The 17,187-nt window shown below is 44.9% G+C and overlaps 1 protein-coding gene across 2 annotated transcripts; it reads left to right on the forward strand.

Annotated features, from left to right (window-relative positions):
- The first annotated feature begins 589 nt into the window (after positions 1-589).
- SPATA2 (spermatogenesis associated 2) lies at positions 590-7,008 on the forward strand. 2 transcript variants are annotated; one of them, XM_075721266.1, is made up of 3 exons: positions 590-617; positions 3,543-3,968; positions 5,733-7,008. In XM_075721266.1, exons 2-3 carry the CDS (start codon positions 3,651-3,653, stop codon positions 6,984-6,986), a joined length of 1,572 nt encoding a protein of 523 aa, XP_075577381.1. In that variant the 5' UTR covers positions 590-617; positions 3,543-3,650; the 3' UTR covers positions 6,987-7,008. The 2 variants fall into 2 exon arrangements, with proteins under 2 accessions (XP_075577381.1, XP_075577382.1); XM_075721267.1 differs by lacking the exon at positions 590-617 and adding an exon at positions 1,001-1,165.
- Positions 7,009-17,187: the final 10,179 nt, after the last annotated feature.

The raw sequence follows: 17,187 nt of genomic DNA on the forward strand, positions 1-17,187 counted from the left end.
CCCGCGCCCTCGAACAGAACGGCCGAAGCCGCCCGCGGCGCGCACGGGCCGCCCCGCAGCCCAGCGGAGGGGCGAGGAGCGAGGGGGGCCCGGGCGCTGCCCGCCCCGGCCGCCCTCACCCCGGGCCCACCCTGGCGGCCGTGGCCTCCCGATCGGCCTCCGCCTCTCCCTCAGCCCCGCGGCCCCCCGGGGCCCGGCAAGGCCGCGGGGGGGCCCCAGCCCGGAGGGCCCCCCCCCCAGCCCCCCCGCCGGCCCAACCCGGCCCCGCCCCGGGGTGAGCGCCCCGCCCCGCTGACGTCCCGCGGCGGAAGTGCTCCCGACGGCAGGGGGCGGCGCCCCGCCCCGCCGCCATCCACTTCCGGGGCGCCGCTGTCAGCCGCCCCCTCCCGCTGGCCGCCGGCAGCCCCCGGGCCGGTGCCGGGAGGCCGAGCCCCGCGGGCGGCCGTGCCCCGCCGCTGGCCAGCCGGAGCCCCTCCGGGGGGGTCGCCTCCGCTGGGACGTCGCGGGAGCGCGCGAGGGGCCGAGGGGTCCGCAGTCTGCATCCGGGTCACCGGGCGCTTCCGGCCGAGCGGCGGCGGGTCCCGGGCGGCAGGCGCGGCCCAGCCCGGCGCGGAGCGGTGAGGGACGGGACGGGCCCGGCCCGCGGGGTGGGGGGGGGTGGCTGTGCCCGCCCGGGCTGCGGGCCCCGGCGCAGCGCTGGCTGCTGAGGGGCGGCGGGCGCTGCGCCCCTTTACCGGCCGGAGGAAGCCCCTGCGCGGCCGGCCCGGGGCTCGGCGGTCAGCGAGGGCCGCTGACGCCGGGCAGGCGAAGGCGTTGTCCCGGGGCCGTGCCCGCGGCTCCTCGCACCGGCCGGCCCCGTCCCGCTCTCCCGGCCGGGCCGGGCGTCTCCGCAACAGGTGCGGGCGGCCCGCAGCGGCTGTCGGTGTGCGCCGTGTGCCCTCCTGCTCCCGGGTTTGCGCTCTGGCATTCCTCAGCGATGCGGCCTGCCCCGGTGCTATTCGCTAACCTTTGTATTCGGGTTAATTTTCTTTTCAAATGTTTGGTGAAAGCCTGGTGCTTCTGGCCGCCTTAGTGCGCGGGGTCGGAGAAAGCTGTGGCCGTCCTGTGTTTCTCCCCTGTCGCCCTGAAGGTTTTTGCGTGACTGGGCCCTGCCGAGCAGTCCGGGGTAGGTGGAGGGGTTGGTTCCCTCAGCTGAGGCTTTGACCCAGGAGGTGGATAGAAATGTTTTCTTGTCTCGCCAGCAGAATCTAGAGTCAGATCAGAACTTACTATTCATACATCCCCATGAAATCTTGAGGGTTTCAGTCAATAATTTGCAGCAGAAGGGCCTTGTTACCTTATCTGTTCTGTCAGCCAGCGTGTTTCTTAAAACTATATTTATCTGTGCCTGCTCACGTATTGAGGTTTCTGTGGAGCCTTGTAACCATGGCGGTTGGCTGTTCGGAGCCTGCCTGGCGCTGGGTGGGCTGCCTGGGACGGGGATGTTTTGCTTCTGGAAGCTTTGCCTGTGGAGGAGCTGCTCTGCGAAGGCTGGCTAGCATGTGTGGTTTGTCGTGTTTTGCCTTTTGGCTGTGTGAACTCTGGCTTAGGTACAAACCACAAGTCAAAATCGGAGCTGGCAGTGGCTTTGAGTGTCACAGTCTGTAGGCTTTGATGAAGGACTTTCATTTGGGGACTTTCCTAATCCTGACGTCTTGTACATGTAACCAAGCTCTTCTGTTTAGCAGTTATTAACAGCAGAGGTAGAAGAACTGTAATACTTAATCCAGCTCCTTGTCGGCACAGGATCAGTCCTTGTCCTGGGGGTGTATTGCTGATGTGCCAGACAAAGATCTTTCTCTGAACTCCTCTCATGGAGCTCTCCTTACTAAGGAACAGACATTTTGTTGTCTTTGTCCATAGACTTTATCTTGCACAACTTAAGGAGGAAAGATCTGGGGAGAGAGAAGGGTTGACTCCTGTCCCTTATGCTCAGATGTTAATTTAGAACTCCACATTTCCTGTGATTCACAGCTTGTCTCTTGACATCAGTGCAATTTCTGATTGTGGAAAGACCGAGAGCGGCATGCCTTTGAGCAGAAATGGAGCTGCTAGTTAACTTTTCCTGCATGGTGTTGTCATTAAGTGCAGCCTTTCATCAAGTAATATTAACTGCTAGGCGGTTGATTTTTTTGTTTGTTTGTTTTCCTGGCCTCTGGGTTGTTGGTGTTTTGTTCCCTCCCTCCCCCCCATGTATTTTGTGTTATGGCTCCTTTCCCTCAGTTAATTTTGCTCTTAACAGTGATTTTCATTTTAACAGGAGTGTGTGGGGGCATTGATCAGTATTCTAGCAGTTGCAATTAATACTGGGTGGAAAGTCTTTTCTAAAGTGCTGTTTCAGACTGACTGTAACCGAAACAGTGCATTGATTTCCCCCGCCTCCCCTCCCTTTGGCTCACAGTTGGGAAGTCGGTAAGGGCTAGATTGTGTTTTCATTTAAAAAACAAAGGCTGTGGTCTGCTTTGACTGATCACAAGTTCCTCAGACAGTTGAGATGGAGTCCGTTGGCCTGTTAAATTACCTTGGTTTTGGTAAAGTAGCATTAGGAAGCTTCTTTTTCTGTGTCGTATATGACCTCAGTGAGGTGAAAATGGAGATTAGTATATACATAAAAGCAACTATCCCTGCAAACAAAAAGTACATGATGTAAAAACAGAATGATTTTGCTCTGTTCTAATAAAGCAGCTAAAAATGGCAGGTGTAGCTTTTTGCTGAAAAGATTGCAATCTTCTTTGCAGCTGCCAGCTTTCAGCTGAAACTTTGGCTGTACTTTGCAGCATTCAGGGGAGTCTGTTCTCTGCAGGGTGGCTGCAGAGCTCTCCCAGCACAGTGATGGCCTGGGTGTGCCCTCAGGTGCAATGTGAGTGGTGGTCAAAAGCCTAGAAAATGTTAGAAATAGAAAGGCAAAGTTAATTAATCTGCTCAGTCTATGGGCAGTCCTGTGCTACTAGAGGAAAAAGAAAAAGTAGATGCTTTCCCAAGTTGAGCAAAATGAAACTTGTTTGTGGGATTTTTTTTAATCATTATATCACTGTGCAGGGTGGGGGGGGGGGGGGGAGTGACTGATTAAAATAACGTTTGTGTAAGTTGTTTGAACTGAACGGCCAACATAAAATGCAGAGAAGAGACCCTAAAAACTCATGCTTCTCCTTTCAGTTTTTTGCTGTGAGTTACTTTTGCCTTGGTTCCCAAAGCCAAGGACACCTCAGTCTGGGCTTGAGCCTACACCAGTTTTATTGTATCAAACTCTGTGCCTTGCTCGACGTAGGTTTGTTGTGCTGTCTTAGGCGGATAACTGGAAGAGGAATAGAGAATGACAGTGAAAAGCAGGACAACAGCATTTCTGTAGACTCTTGTGCTTTTTCAGAAACCTAAAGAGGCTGTTCTGGGAGCTGCTGCTCTGTGAACCATTTTATAGACTCCTCTGAAATAGATAGATGCTGTGGACATCTGGGATTTATGCAACTGTGATGACTTGTCTTTGTTTTCAATTTTTATTCCAGAAGACTTGCCATTACTGAAGATTCTTAATGCCAGATAATCAACCTACTGCCGAATAACCATGAAAGAGACAAGGTAGCTGCCCAAGTGCGAGATAAAAACTGATTTCAATGGATACAAAATATAAAGACGATTTATTTAGGAAGTATGTACAGTTCCATGAATGCAAACTGAATTCCTCTGACAACAAGCAGCGTCCTATTAACGATGAGTATTTGCGAGTGGCAGCAGCAGCCTTACTTTGCCTTCCCAAAATTGACCCCTTTTATAGATTCCGGTTGATAAAATTTTACGAGATGGCTGAAAACTCACTGAGATCTGTGAAATCCTCAAGTTTACATTCTCTCCATAATGCATTCAGCATGCTTGAGACCGTTGGAATTAATCTCTTTCTTTACCCCTGGAAAAAGGAGTTCAAAAATATTAAGGTAAGACATTTTATGTGTGGCCATAGTGAGAACATGATTTGTTTTTCTTTCTTTTAACACATTTCACGCATTTCCTCTAAAGACTTCTTTTTCCCCACCTATTAGCATGATGTATACAAATGTCTATATACAGTTGGTAAACAGAACCCCTAGGAAAGTTTCTATGTAAAATAAGTGAAGTTTGTGCTGGTGAGAGCAGAAGTATAAGTACTGTCTGAATTTATAATGTAACCATAAAATAGACGAAGAGCTTATTTAAGGTTTTTGTTCAGCCTACCCTGCCGCAGTGTCTTAATTTCTACTTGGAGATGCTTTCACTAGGGTGAGCGTCAAGTTGTGTTTAAGCTCACTCAAAAGTTTGATTTTTGTCTTGCAACAGCTATTAATGGAGCACAAGTGCTAACAACCAATGCATGCTTTCAAGTGGATGCTTTGCTGAGGTTCCCACAAGCTATACGATAATGGTAAAGGAACTTCTCTGAAAGAGTTGTTTCCAGAATATCTTTTATCTGTTTGCCCATTCTCAATTCATGAGATTTTAATGTACTTTCAAATTATTTACCTGTGTCAGGGTCTCAGAGGGAAAAGTAGGAGCTTGTATATGGCTCGGCTTGGGTGCTGGAAGTTGATAGTGAGTTCTCTGCTGTTGATTTTTTTTTATTTTATCTTTCACCTGTTCTTATATGCTTATTCAAAACTGCTGCAGTATTTCAGTAATGAATGCTGCAGGTGACTTACAAGAACAGTTCTGAGACTTGAAAGCTGGATAAAAACACTGCTGGTATAGGTGTCTAAAGTAATTTGCAGGTTGTGTGCACTAGTGATGGGTATTTTTGTTTGTTTGTCTTAAAAAGACACTCTGTCACTATTTAGCAGAAAACTGGAACATTATTAGAACATTTGAGAGTTCTCTGTTTCCCCAAGGGGCAGCTGCCTCTCTTCAAGATCTTTCCATAAATCTTCATTGTGACGCTTAAGTTCTGGCCTTTGAAACATGGGCTGATCCATCAAGGATATCTCTTGATGCACTGCTGATGCTGACTTTGGTTGTGCACTGTGGATCCAGTACCTGTTCTGTACAAAGATGTGATGGGCAGGCTAGTCTTGCCTGCAGTCCAAACCCCTTTAAACTGGCTTAAAAACGTACCTTGGGTGTGCCAGGTACTAAGGATATTTCAACTCACACAAACTCGTATCTTTGTTTTGGGGGCTTTTTTAGTGGAAATTCTTGACCCAATATAAAATTAAATAAAACAGACATTTGAAATTGCATAGTAATAGTACACAAAAAAGTGCGCACCTCAGGTGTATTAAAGCTGAATTGAAGAGGGCTTTGGTACTCCCGCAGTAATTCTGAGTTCCTGTTATCTCTAGCTAGCCCTGTCTAGGGGCAATACATGAAATCTCTGCCATTTTACCTTTCATGGTAGACTTGCTTGTAAATGCAAACATGTCTGGTATGCATAAAAGTTAAAGTCAGTGTACAGCACAGTGATTTAAATCAACAGGGAGGACATTATGCTAATCAGGATTTCAATTTGAATGAAAACTCTCCTACTTTGAATTTGCTTCATGCGGAATTTCAATCTGCTGAACAGGAGGGATGCAGAAGTGGAGTTCATCTTGCCATGGGAGTTGCATGTGTTCACTGTTGCTATTATTCTATTTAATTATATAGTATCTGTCACTGAATTATCTGAACATCTAGTCCACAACTGAATTTGTAACCTAGTTTTCCTTTTATTTCCCCCCCGCCCCCCTTAGACCTACACTGGACCCTTTGTTTATTATGTAAAGTCTGCTCTAGCTGAAGATGATGTAAGGCAGATTTTGAACTACATGGGCTATGTCCAAGAACTGGGAACAATGTATAAGCTCAAAGAGCAGGTTGATGCCATTCAAGTGAAAATGATTTCATTTGAACTCTTTTTGGCCAAAGTGGAATGTGAGCAGCTTCTTGAAATTCACTTGCAAGTGAAGGATAAAGGTTATTCAGAGATTGATGTCATAAATGAAAGAAAAAATAGCACTGAAGACATTAGAGGCTGCTCAGAAGCCATGAAACGGCGTGCGGAGTGCAAAGAAAACTTAAACACTTCCATGGCACGAATGGTACTCCAGAAATCAGCAAGTGAACGGGCCTCTAAAGATTATTTCAAGCCAAAGGTGAGCAAGCCTTCTAAATCAGTGGACACATACGATAATTATTGGGAAAGTAAGAAACCACCTTTGATGAGCTCACTGAGTCTCAGGAAAGAACCAATTTTAGTTGATGCGGAAGATGACATTAAAGATGAAATTATCCGTCCGTCACCCTCTCTTCTGACAATGTCAAGCTCCCCACACGGGTGTTCAGATGAATTCTTGCCAACTTCATCTCATCACAATGGCATGCTAAGAACAAGTGTCCCCTACAGCTCCTATTTTTCTGCTCAAGAGGACTTAGATTTATATACTGATCCCGATTCTAGAAGTATGTTAAATTTTAAAAGACAAGAAGCTATTAAGCCTGATGTGTGGCTGTTAAAAAATGATGCCAATCCCGTTTACCACAAACGCACCCACCTAGCCAAAGAGACAGCTTCCCTCAAGTGCCAAAACTGTGGCGTACCTTGTGGCACTTCTGTTTGCCAAAAGTGTGACAATCTGTTCAACTCTAGGCAGGAATATCCAGCAGTGAAACAGAGCACCTATTCAATCAAACCACTTCCAAATGACGGCTTGTCTCCTGCGTCTGCTTTAAGGGAGAAATCTCAGTACACATCACAGACTCAGAGTCAAGAGAGAGCTGCTCAATTCAGTTCAAAATCCAAACCTTCAGGCACCTCGCGCTGCGGCTTTTGTAACCGATCTGGAGCTGCAAACACTTGCACGTTTTGCTCAAAAGTCTCGTGTGACACTTGCCTCAATGCTTACTATTACGATCCCTGCTGTAGAAAAAGCGAGCTTCACAGATTCATGCCTAACAATCAGTTAAACTATAAATCGTCCCAGCTGTCCCATGTAGTTTATAGATAGACTTGATGAGTCTGTTGGGGAGGGGAAGGAAAGGGGGAGGGGAAAGGGCTATCCTAACTGATGTACTGACTCCACTGATAGGAAAATAACACTGACCTCTTACAAAAATGACATGTCCAAATATTTGGAACCATGGTTCAGTGATCAGGTGCCAGTTCTTGATTTTCATGGCTTCACAAGATGCTGCAGATACATTAGATTTCATGCTGCTATAATTTAGGTAACTCCTAAATGATCATTACTTTTCAATTTAAATGGGGGAGAAGAGCACATTTTTCTTTAATACTTGGCAGCTGTTGCATTTTAGAAAAGTGACATCGCACCTTTCTATTACATTGCAGTCATCTCCTTGCCCAAATAAAACCACGCAAGGCTTGAAAATAAAATCTAAAAATTAAGATTCTCATTTTCTATGAGCGATGAAGCTACTGCCGGTTTTTGATAAAGTATGACTTTAAAATGTGCAAGAAATATGTGAATGGCTTGTTTTGCCAACAAGGACTATTTTTTCAAGTGTGTCTGCATTTTTTGATCTCCAAAATGCAAACACCACGGCATCGCTTCCTTTCGTCTTTATGTTTCTTCCTTCTCCCCTTATCTCCCGGTTGTTTATCTCGAGCTTATATAATCTGAATCTGGACAATACGTGCTTTATTTCCTGGTGTTGCCAATATCATCCTACTGGTTTTTACTGTATGGTATTTTAAAAAGGTGAACCTGTATTCATGTCACTTAAATTATGCCTAGAGTGTTGTCCTTTCAGACGAGTACTAATTTTCTTTACTTTCTGTTGCACATGTATTAAGTACTGTTCTTTGGACTGTAAATAGGTAATTTGGAGACAGTTTATTTTTAATAAATATTTAATATGTTGAGTTCTTAAAAGTGGTAAAATCATTATAACTATGAAGTCTCTCTGGGTTATTTGTTCAGGTGACTTTTTGTTTTTCCTTGTACTGTATTTCATAGCTTATTATAGTCACTGTGGCAGACTGATGTTCTTGGCTCTGATCAATTTTTGGTTTTTAATCTGACATTTTTTTCCCTCTGATAAGGCTACGACTAGTCTAAGTGGAGTCTTGTCTAAGAATTGCAGGATTTTGGTTCCCAGTGCACGCTTTTCCTTTGTGGTTATGGAAATTGTAAGTATAAATGTTATGCTTGCTTCCAAATTCACTGCAAAGTCTGTAGTGTAGTCCAGCAAGTAAAACACTGGCCTGGTTAAAAATCAGAGCTCATTTGTGACTCCTGTTAAAGTAAACCCATCAGTTATGGATGTGAATCAGATAAGAATATTTATCTGTATTATTGTAGCACATAGGAACCCTAGCCAAGAACCAGGACTCTGTTGTGCTAGGCTCTGTACAGTTTGACCCCCAAACAACACCCGATTATGAATAGGCTTTAGTTTTTTATTAAAAGGAAACCCACAAGAATCCTTCTAACTTCCTTATTCCAACTAGCTAGTTAGAACAAAGTTATCAGGCAACCTAATCTGATGTGCAGAATTAAATGTGTTTAAAATATCTGTAAAGAACTCTAGCTGAGATGTAAACTATGTAGTCCACTTTGCACTGAAATTATTCACTTAGGGGTTTTTTAAACACTGTTAGAGTCTAGGCTTCTAAACGCAAGTGTCCATTGATCCCTGTGTGACAGAAACATGCATGAATGATCGTTCGTCTTACATTTTTTGGGTGGGGGGAGGGCTTGAGGTAGGTAGAGGGGGAAACTATATAGGCTAACGTTGTAAAATAGCTAAACTAATTTTAGCCATAAATGGGTGTCGTAAGTATTATGGAAACAAGATGAAACTCGAGTCTTACAGAGGGCTGAGAACAATAAGTTACTGTACAGTTTGCACTTAGAAACAAAGGGAATGGCGCGTGTTTAGCAATCAGGGAAATTTCTGAATCAAGCGACTGCAACTGAACATAATGTTAGAGGCAAGTATTGCCTTGCTGACCCTGAAGGTTGGGGTGAATATTGTTTAGGTGAATGATTTTAAGGTTTTCAAAATCTTGTATGGTTTTTTATAAATATATATATATATAAATATGACACAAATGTAGATACGTTATGTATATAGTGAAGAATTTAAAAACAATTTTACTATTAAAATACAGTCTAAGGGTGGTTTTAATTTCAGTGGTTATTTTGTTTTTGTTCATCTTCTGAAGTGTCATGCCTATTTGGCTGCTATACAGTGTATCTTCTAGTTCACTAGTTCAATTTCCATATGGCTACTCACACTACAGTGAATAACTAAAACTGTGATGCCACGTAATTTTTACGGTGAACATAGCAGGGACTATACTTGCTTTGAAAAAGAAAAGTCCTGTGTATATATGTCATGGAATACTGTAGTACAAATGTGTTGAATTGAAGTGATACCATGCTCTATTTTTGTGTATCTTACTGTATGAGGTTGCTGTGATTGATACAGTAAAATATATGCTAATTTAAAATGCAGGTGTTTTGCATCTGATTTGTTTAAATTAATTTATGTTTTGAAGGAATTTAAAAATAAAGAGGCCTTTAAGAAAAGGCTTAACTCTTTTCTTAAAGTCGAGTGCATGTCGCTGTCTGTTTCACAACTGTGTTTTGCATGCAGAAATGAGTTGGTGCACAAAGGTAATCTTGGGGGCAAAATGGGCAAGTGTGTATGTATCTTGAGCCTCAGCTCTGTGAAATTGGATGTACTGCCTGCAGAATGCAGAGCTTTTTTAAAACCCTTTATTTTCAAGTCTTAGCAGCATGACTCAGTTTGTTCCTTAAGAGCATGTAAGCCAATATGTCAGCAGTCTGCAGCAGACAGACTAACGCGGGGTAGAGAGCAGGTTTCATGTGCGATGTGGAGCTAACCTACATTGATTTCCAGCCTTGACTCTTGATGTCATATGCACTTTTTCTAACTAGCTTCCTGATGTAAGCTGCATCTCACAGAAGATGTGTGATACTACTGATGTACTTTTTGGCACTTGAGTTAGGCCTTCTGGCTCCTTTTTCATCCTGCTGCCTCTGGAGCAGGATAATTTCTCAAGTTCCAAATGAGATTATTTTTTTTGTTTGTTCTTTCTGTTAAAGCATGTCAGGTGAATGCTTAAATGTCTGAAGTGCCATTTCTACCGGTCCTCTAATCTTACAATCTGTTGAGGTTACTGGAAGTATCAGGGATGATTATAAAAATCAGGCTCAATATAACTAAAATATTCTTGCAGGAAATCTTATCTTACACCGCTGTGCTTCTTGTGCTGATGTATTTCTAGTGCATATAAAACAAGACTTTATGCTGTGTTACTGTCTGACATTTCTGATTACAGACCTGTATGTGTGTCTGATGTGTCTTTTGCTGTCAGCAGAAGTTTAAAGGTTCAATACGCTGTCAAGTAGTTTAGATTTGACAGTTTGAACCGACAGCGCCTTAAATTTCTTTTTTTTCTGGAAGATGACTGTGGATTACAAGCGTTTAGTACATGTTGCTAACTATGCTGCAGAACCTTTTTAGGGGAAAAGATTCACCTTTCCAGTATTTGTTTAGAAACAGGAGCTAATCTGAGTATTGTGATAATTGATATGTTGCCAGAGTGACTGAGAGAAAAGCAGGAGGTGACTGCAAGTTAAGGTAACATGTTGATGTACCTGTTTTGGCTCTAATTTAGTTACTTCTCTGAAATCTGTGGGAGTTAATTAGGCCTTTTAGCATGGCCATTATTGTGGTATCTAAGCAGCAACTGAGTTGGGCTACAAATGTTCCTGACTGTTATTTGTGAAGGATGTTCCATGCTTCCTTCTGAAAATCACGGGATGTGGTCGTGTTTGTCTAAAGATTGTAAGTACACAAATGTCTTGGAGCTCTTGTATAAAATTAAGTAGAATTGGACATTGCAGTTACTTTTAATTACTTTTCTTCTACAGTTGATCATATTCCCCTAGATAATATTTTCTCTAACTTGTCTTGCCAGTCTGAAAATGTAGGGGCAGGGAATAAGTAAGTAGCTTTCTGGTTTTGTACTCCTACACCCCTGCTGTGAAAAACAAACTCTGAGGACAACCTTTTGTGTTGAGCTACCATATGAAAATGAACAGACTAGTACAGCAGATCTTCTTACCCAGTGCCTAGAGGAAGGCAAAAGGTTAAAGTATGTAATATGGCAGCAGCTCTTTTAACTCTAAAATCCTGCAGGCATGCCACACAATTGAAGCTTTTCCATCTGAGGAGAGGTGTAGGAGAGCCAGAGATCAGCTGCTTTGTTTGACAGGCTTGCTGTACAGATTTCAATGTGCTAATGTGTGGAAAGCAAGGCTGTTCCTTACAGCATTGAAAGCTCTCTGCATTGAAAATATCTGAGCATATTTTATACTGTGTAATGGGTCCTCGGTTCAGACTGGTATCTAGAGCCCTGCGACAAGGTAGCACTCGAGGTAGAGGGTGTGCTGATGGGCAGCTGCCTGCAGGCAGACTCTGTGCCAAAGTCAGGAAAGGCAGTTGTAGCACCAGGCTGTCCATGCAGAGCTGTGGGGATAATTGACCTGTAACCAGGAATTTATAGCACATAGCAGTGCCCAAAGTGGAGCAATCCTTATAGTTCCTTATTTTCCCCCTCCTGCACTGCTTTTGCTGCTTTCATAGTGTGAGACAGGCTGTGGGGGTTCTGGCATTGCTATGAGTTGTTGCTTTTTTGGGAACAGCTACTTTGCTGCTCTGACCTCTGCAAAAGAAAGGATCTCATCTCCTTAGGAGTCCCTGCAAGCGCGGGAGACGCTGCCTTGCTCAGGGACAGTGGGGTGCTGCCAGTTGGTTTCTGCCATTTTGTAAGGCAGAGTTGCTCCAAGCTTTTTCAAATGCAGGCAAACGCTTTCCCCATCTGGGCCATGTGGCCACAGGTGCCTTCCTGGAGAGCTGGGTTTGCTGTTTCTTACCCTGAGGAACAGCAGGTTCAGAGGCTATGACTACTGCTGGTCCACCACTGCAGTCAGCTGCCCCTGCTCCCGATCCTCTCTCAGCTGGCAGCAGCAGGTCTGGCTTTCCACAGCGGTTAGCAGAGGCAAAGGGGCTATGGAAATCTTCCTGACACCCAGCAGCTTCCTATATTGCCTGTGCTTAAAGCCAGGCATGGAGTCCCACTGAACTTGGAAAGGCTTTGTGCAGAAAAGAGGTGGGCAGGTGGAAATGTTCCAGATAAAATCGAAACAACCTGCTCTGATTTTTTTTTCTTTTTTCCTTAGCATCAAGAAGAAATTTCTCTTCCAGCATTCAGAATCTGTGAGGCTGTGAAGGCATGTTGCAGGGAACTTCAGATGAGGTTAGAGACTGTTTAAATTACTGTTGTTTCTTATTGGTGGGATCCTTTCTTAGATCCTTTTCTCGGATCCTGAGTGTAAGTGGTGTGGTGGACCTGGTACTTCTGTTCAGGCTGGGCTCTATCATAGCAGTTCCTGCTTTGAGATGAGGATGTGAAATACCTTCTGACTTGGGTAATACCACCCATTTGGTTTTCCTCTATTATACTGGGCTTTTAGTTAATTCTGCATTGTGCAGTTCACTGCATTGAAGACAATATCAAAGCTCCAAGTAGCTTTAAGTAATGCAGGATCAGACCTGCAGTGTGTGGCTGACAACTTGCATGTGGCAGCTGCTTCTGCTGTTGTGGGTGTGGGGCTGTCATGCTTCCTGCTTTAGAAATCATTCTCATGATAGTCATACTGTTCCGAGATTTTTTTCATCATCAACCTGCTTTAAAAAAAGAAGAAAAAAAAAATCAACCCACAACTGCTCATCAACTCCTTAGTGAAAAATGTTGCTTTCCCCCAGAGTAAGTAAAATCTGTTTTGTAGCTTTGTGTGCGGCATGCTCTGATTTAACTGCCTTACCTGAATTTTTCACAGACCAGCTTTCTAAAGCACGGCCAGTACTGGTGAACTGTCTTCACCTAAGCGACGATCTCTGCACATCTCTCTACCACCGTGCTCGTGTAAACTCTGCTCTGCACTTTGCCTTCCAGTTAGGCAAGACTGAGCTTCTGTAGTGATCCAGTTGTGGATCCTTGCCAGTGGCATGTGTAAACCCCAAACCGTGATAAATGAACAGTTAATCAAAATAGATGCTACCAACCAGCAAGTGTAAAAAGGAGTAACCTGTTTACGTGTCTTAGCGCACTTATGCTAACTAGTGTATTCATGGTGAACCTCTCCACAAGGCAGCTCTGTGAGGGAGAGGAGAGGCCTCTTCCTCTCCTGTGTGGTCTCTGTGTGTCCCTTGCACCACTGGGAGCGGTGGGTGTGCGTGTGGTCCCGCAGCGGGGCCACAGAAGCTGGTAGAAGCTCACTGACTAATAACAAGAATCTGTGTGGTCCCTTAAAGGCTACAGAGGAACCCTGTTAGACACCCACGTTAGCATAGGGTCAGAGGATCTTCTGAAGAGCTGAGTCCTGGCGTGAATATTCCCTCTGTGTCCCTAGGTGGAGCGTGGCCACGTGGAATGCTGAACACAACCCCTGGAAAGAGCTGCGTAACTGTTCCTTGGCAGTTCCCGACACTAGAAGCCAGCAGACACCTGACAGCACTTTGCCAGCTTGGTCGGGGTGTGTAGGCAGGGTGTCTGACTCTGAAGTGATGGGGTTTTTGTTTGGCTAGGTTTTTTGGACGTATTCTCCATTACAGCCAAGCATGCTGTACATGGAGAGGGCTGTGTTGTGACCCCAAAGGGGTGGTGGAGGGAATCGGCAGAATGCCACTGGCCGCTCTCTCTGTGCCTGGCAGCTCCAGTGCTTGGGGGTGCCCAAGGAGGAGGGTGGCTGTACGGATTTGCTGGCTGCAGCTAGCATGGGTTGACTGGGTGGCAGAAGCAGAAGGGGACAAGGATGCCATCTGCCACATCACCTGTTCAGAACCTGTTTCCTCAGGCTGCATTGCCGGGGTTAGCCATAAGCCTTTCTGTCTGGAGGGGTCAGCTCAGCACTGCTGTGGAACACCTCCCTGGGAACTTGGTTTCCCTTGGAAGAAGCTGGTGGAGGTGGCTCATTTATCGGTTCTGGGATGTGCACTGAGGGGAGAACACCATTTCCATCTCTTTGCTTTATGCCTGGTTCCTGGCCCTCAAAATGCAAACCTGTTCTAGCATCTTTTCACACAGTATTAAATGAGAAGATGTATTCTTATAGCTGTAACAGGCCTGTTTTATAAGCTGGCTTTGAGCCACCTCAGCAGAAATCAGTGGGCTGTATGCATATGCTCTGCCTCTCCTTTTTAGGGGAGAGCGGGGAGAGGGGCTTTATTCCCCACGATCTGCCTCTCACTCCGGGAGAAGTAAAACCCCTCTTAGGGCAGCTACTGTTCTGTCTTTGCTATGATTAAATTCTCTTATTCTCCAGACCTTCATGACAAAAGTTTCTCTGAGAGGTATTCCTAATGCCAGGAAGGGGAATGAGCATATGTGTGCATTTTCTACTCTGCTCTGCTGCAAAGTCATGTGGAATAGCTATAGATGGCACTCTGGTATTCGTTACTGCTTGTGCCTCGCCGTTTTTGTGCTGAGAGGACAGAGCACAGTGAGACTCTGTCTTGGGAGATTCAGATCGATTTGGCCAGCTTCTGAGAGATTTATGGGTAGCTCCTGCAGCGAGCACACGGTGTGAGCAAGGCTATAGTTAAGGGTAGGAAGGGTAGAAATTAAGTTTAAGGAATAAGATGAAGCCTAGTGGCAGAACAGCATCATGTTATAGGAATACTGCTTCCTGCTATACAGATTTTTACAGACAGTGCTTCCATGTAGATGATCTGGCATTTTGGGTCTTTTGTTGATAAGGATTTAAGGAAACTTTGTACCTCGTTTAAGGGGATGCTTTATTCAGTGTCTGCCCAGGCTTTCCAAGCCCTAAGAACTGGTGCTGGAGGCTGTGGTGCCCCCCAGTACCGAAGGGGCGGGCTGCAGTGCCTGTGCTGCTCAGGGGTTTGGCTGTCCTGGTGCTGCTCCAGGACAGAACTGGGGAGGTGTTAGCTGAGCAGAGGATGCTGTTAGGCTCTGTCTCCCACTCCTAGGTTTCCAGTGGAGAATTTCAGCCTGAGAGCACAAACCCTCTTCATGTAAATCAGTAATAGAAATAAGATTTAGAATGAGTGAGTACTTGAGGGTAGAAGGGGGTGTTTGCTCTGTGCGTGGCCCTTGTCCTGCCGAGGAAGGTCTTAACCTCTTCAGAGTTTGTTCAAACTTGAAAGGTGCTTTACATGCACAGTCAGTCTCAGGGATCCCTTTCTTTCCCTTTCTTACTCCTGCATTTCAGTGTTCAGGTAGAGCAGCACTGATTCATTTGAAATGCATTCTCTACTCCACAGATCACTGCCAGGCTCTGTGAAAAGTCTGCCACGGCTAGGTTTTCAGAACTGCTGTTCACATGGACTCTCTTAGTGACTTCTGCCTGTTTCAGGAATCAAAGGCTGATTCACTTCCCATTGCAACTTGTAATGTCTTGGACTGTTTAGAGGCATATCAAAAATTAAAACAATCTCTCCTGGCAGCATTGAAGCCTGTGGTGTTTGAATCTTTGATATGAAGATTTCTCCTGCTTGGAGAACAGTTCATTTTAATGCTGTGAAATAGAGCACGATAACTGTGCTGCTGTATATACTACAGTGAGCATTACATGCCTTAAGAAAATTATGTTCCTGAAGTCCAAGAACTTCCTTTCATAATGAAAGAGGGAGGGTGCAGTATTCAGATACTAGAAACTCACACCTAAAACTTTTGGCACAAATTTGTCTTTAGTGTAGTTTTGCTGCCTGCAGCTGGAGTTAAATTCTTTCTTCCTGGTTCAGTGCTCACTGCTTAAAATACAGCCTGTTAAATATTGCAGTGGTCTAGATACCTTTGGAACCTAGCGTCTGCCTGGTCTTGCTCTGCAGGGAATTTGGTAAGCAGAAGCAGGGTTGAGACACAAAGATGGGGTGTGTAGCCATCATTCTACTTGGGTTTAGCTGCAGTACAATGGAAAGCTGAGGAAGAAAACATGTTTTCCATAAAGTAATTTTTGACACGTGTTAAGATACTGTGAGGCCTATAAACATGATTTGGGGGAAAGAAGGGTGAGAGATCCTAGGAAGCAACATACAGCTGCCGGAGTGCAAAACCTACAGGACTTTGCCACCAAGAACTCTACCTGCTAGAATGATCAAAACCAAATGTTCCTTGTTGTAGTACAAGCCTAGTGTATAATCGCTGCATTTTGCTTTTTGGCTGTTCCTGAGTTTGTAGTCTCAGGGCGGGTTGCAGGCATCTTCTGGTACTTTTCAGTGCTTGATTTAAAAATCCTCTTTTTCGTTTCATTGTACTTCCTACATCTTTTCAACAGGCTCAAAGCCTGTTGGCAAAATGACTTTTACTGAGCTCAAGTAGGATGCTCACAAGTCTTGGGAGTGAATGTAGGTTTGACACTGATTTGATTCTGCTTTTTCTGCCTGCAGCTTATCACTCAAGCTCTCCAGTGAAGGACTTTATTTCCTCAGTCAAATATTTTCCGTATGACTAGATAATAGCTAGAGGCAGTGATTTTTCTGTCAGTGCTCGGCACTGGATTTTCTGTTCAGAAATCGTATGGCCATCTGAAAAGTAGTCTTAAAAACAAGCACTGCATTTGTTCAGAGTGACAGGCTAAAATGAAGTGACGGGGTATTTTTATTTCCACGGCACTTAAAATTTGTCTTTTTTTCCCCAACAAAGCTTGAAGTCACAGGGAGGTTCATTCATTGTCAGCAGACACCTTCCCTGTCAAACTGAAAGTCATGTCCCAGTTTCTCCATTTGTACTCCCTGGAACATGGTGCTTGTGAAGAGCACCAGCTCAGCTGCTGGGGATGCGCAGGTTTCACCCACCTCCCCGATGGGCTGTGGCTGAAAAGGTTTTTTTTTTCCCCCTGATGCTCTAATGTTATGACACCCGGCAGCTTTGCCCCAGAAGCAGCTTTGCGAATGGTAGCCCGATTTCCAGTTCTGTTCAGTCAACAGCTCTCCTGTCACCAGCAAACAAAGAGGTTTTTAAGTGGGTTTGTGATTAGGGAAAATTGTCTGCTAGAAACCTGATTGAGACACTGAACTAGCTTATGCACCGGTCACCAAGGCACTGTCTTTTAATCATGACTGACACAGTTTTATATTGAAAACAAAGCCTGGCACCATAATCTTTGTGCTGGTTTTATGCTGGTGGAG

This window comes from Pelecanus crispus, chromosome 14 (genome assembly GCF_030463565.1).
Source record: "Pelecanus crispus isolate bPelCri1 chromosome 14, bPelCri1.pri, whole genome shotgun sequence".
NCBI lineage: Eukaryota > Metazoa > Chordata > Aves > Pelecaniformes > Pelecanidae > Pelecanus > Pelecanus crispus.

Coding starts and splice junctions, on each gene's coding strand:
- SPATA2 (XM_075721266.1), top strand. CDS start 3,651: ATGGATACAAAATATAAAGACGATTTATTTAGGAAGTATGTACAGTTC. Junction 3,969..5,732: donor AGGAGTTCAAAAATATTAAG/GTAAGACATTTT, acceptor CGCCCCCCTTAG/ACCTACACTGGACCCTTTGT.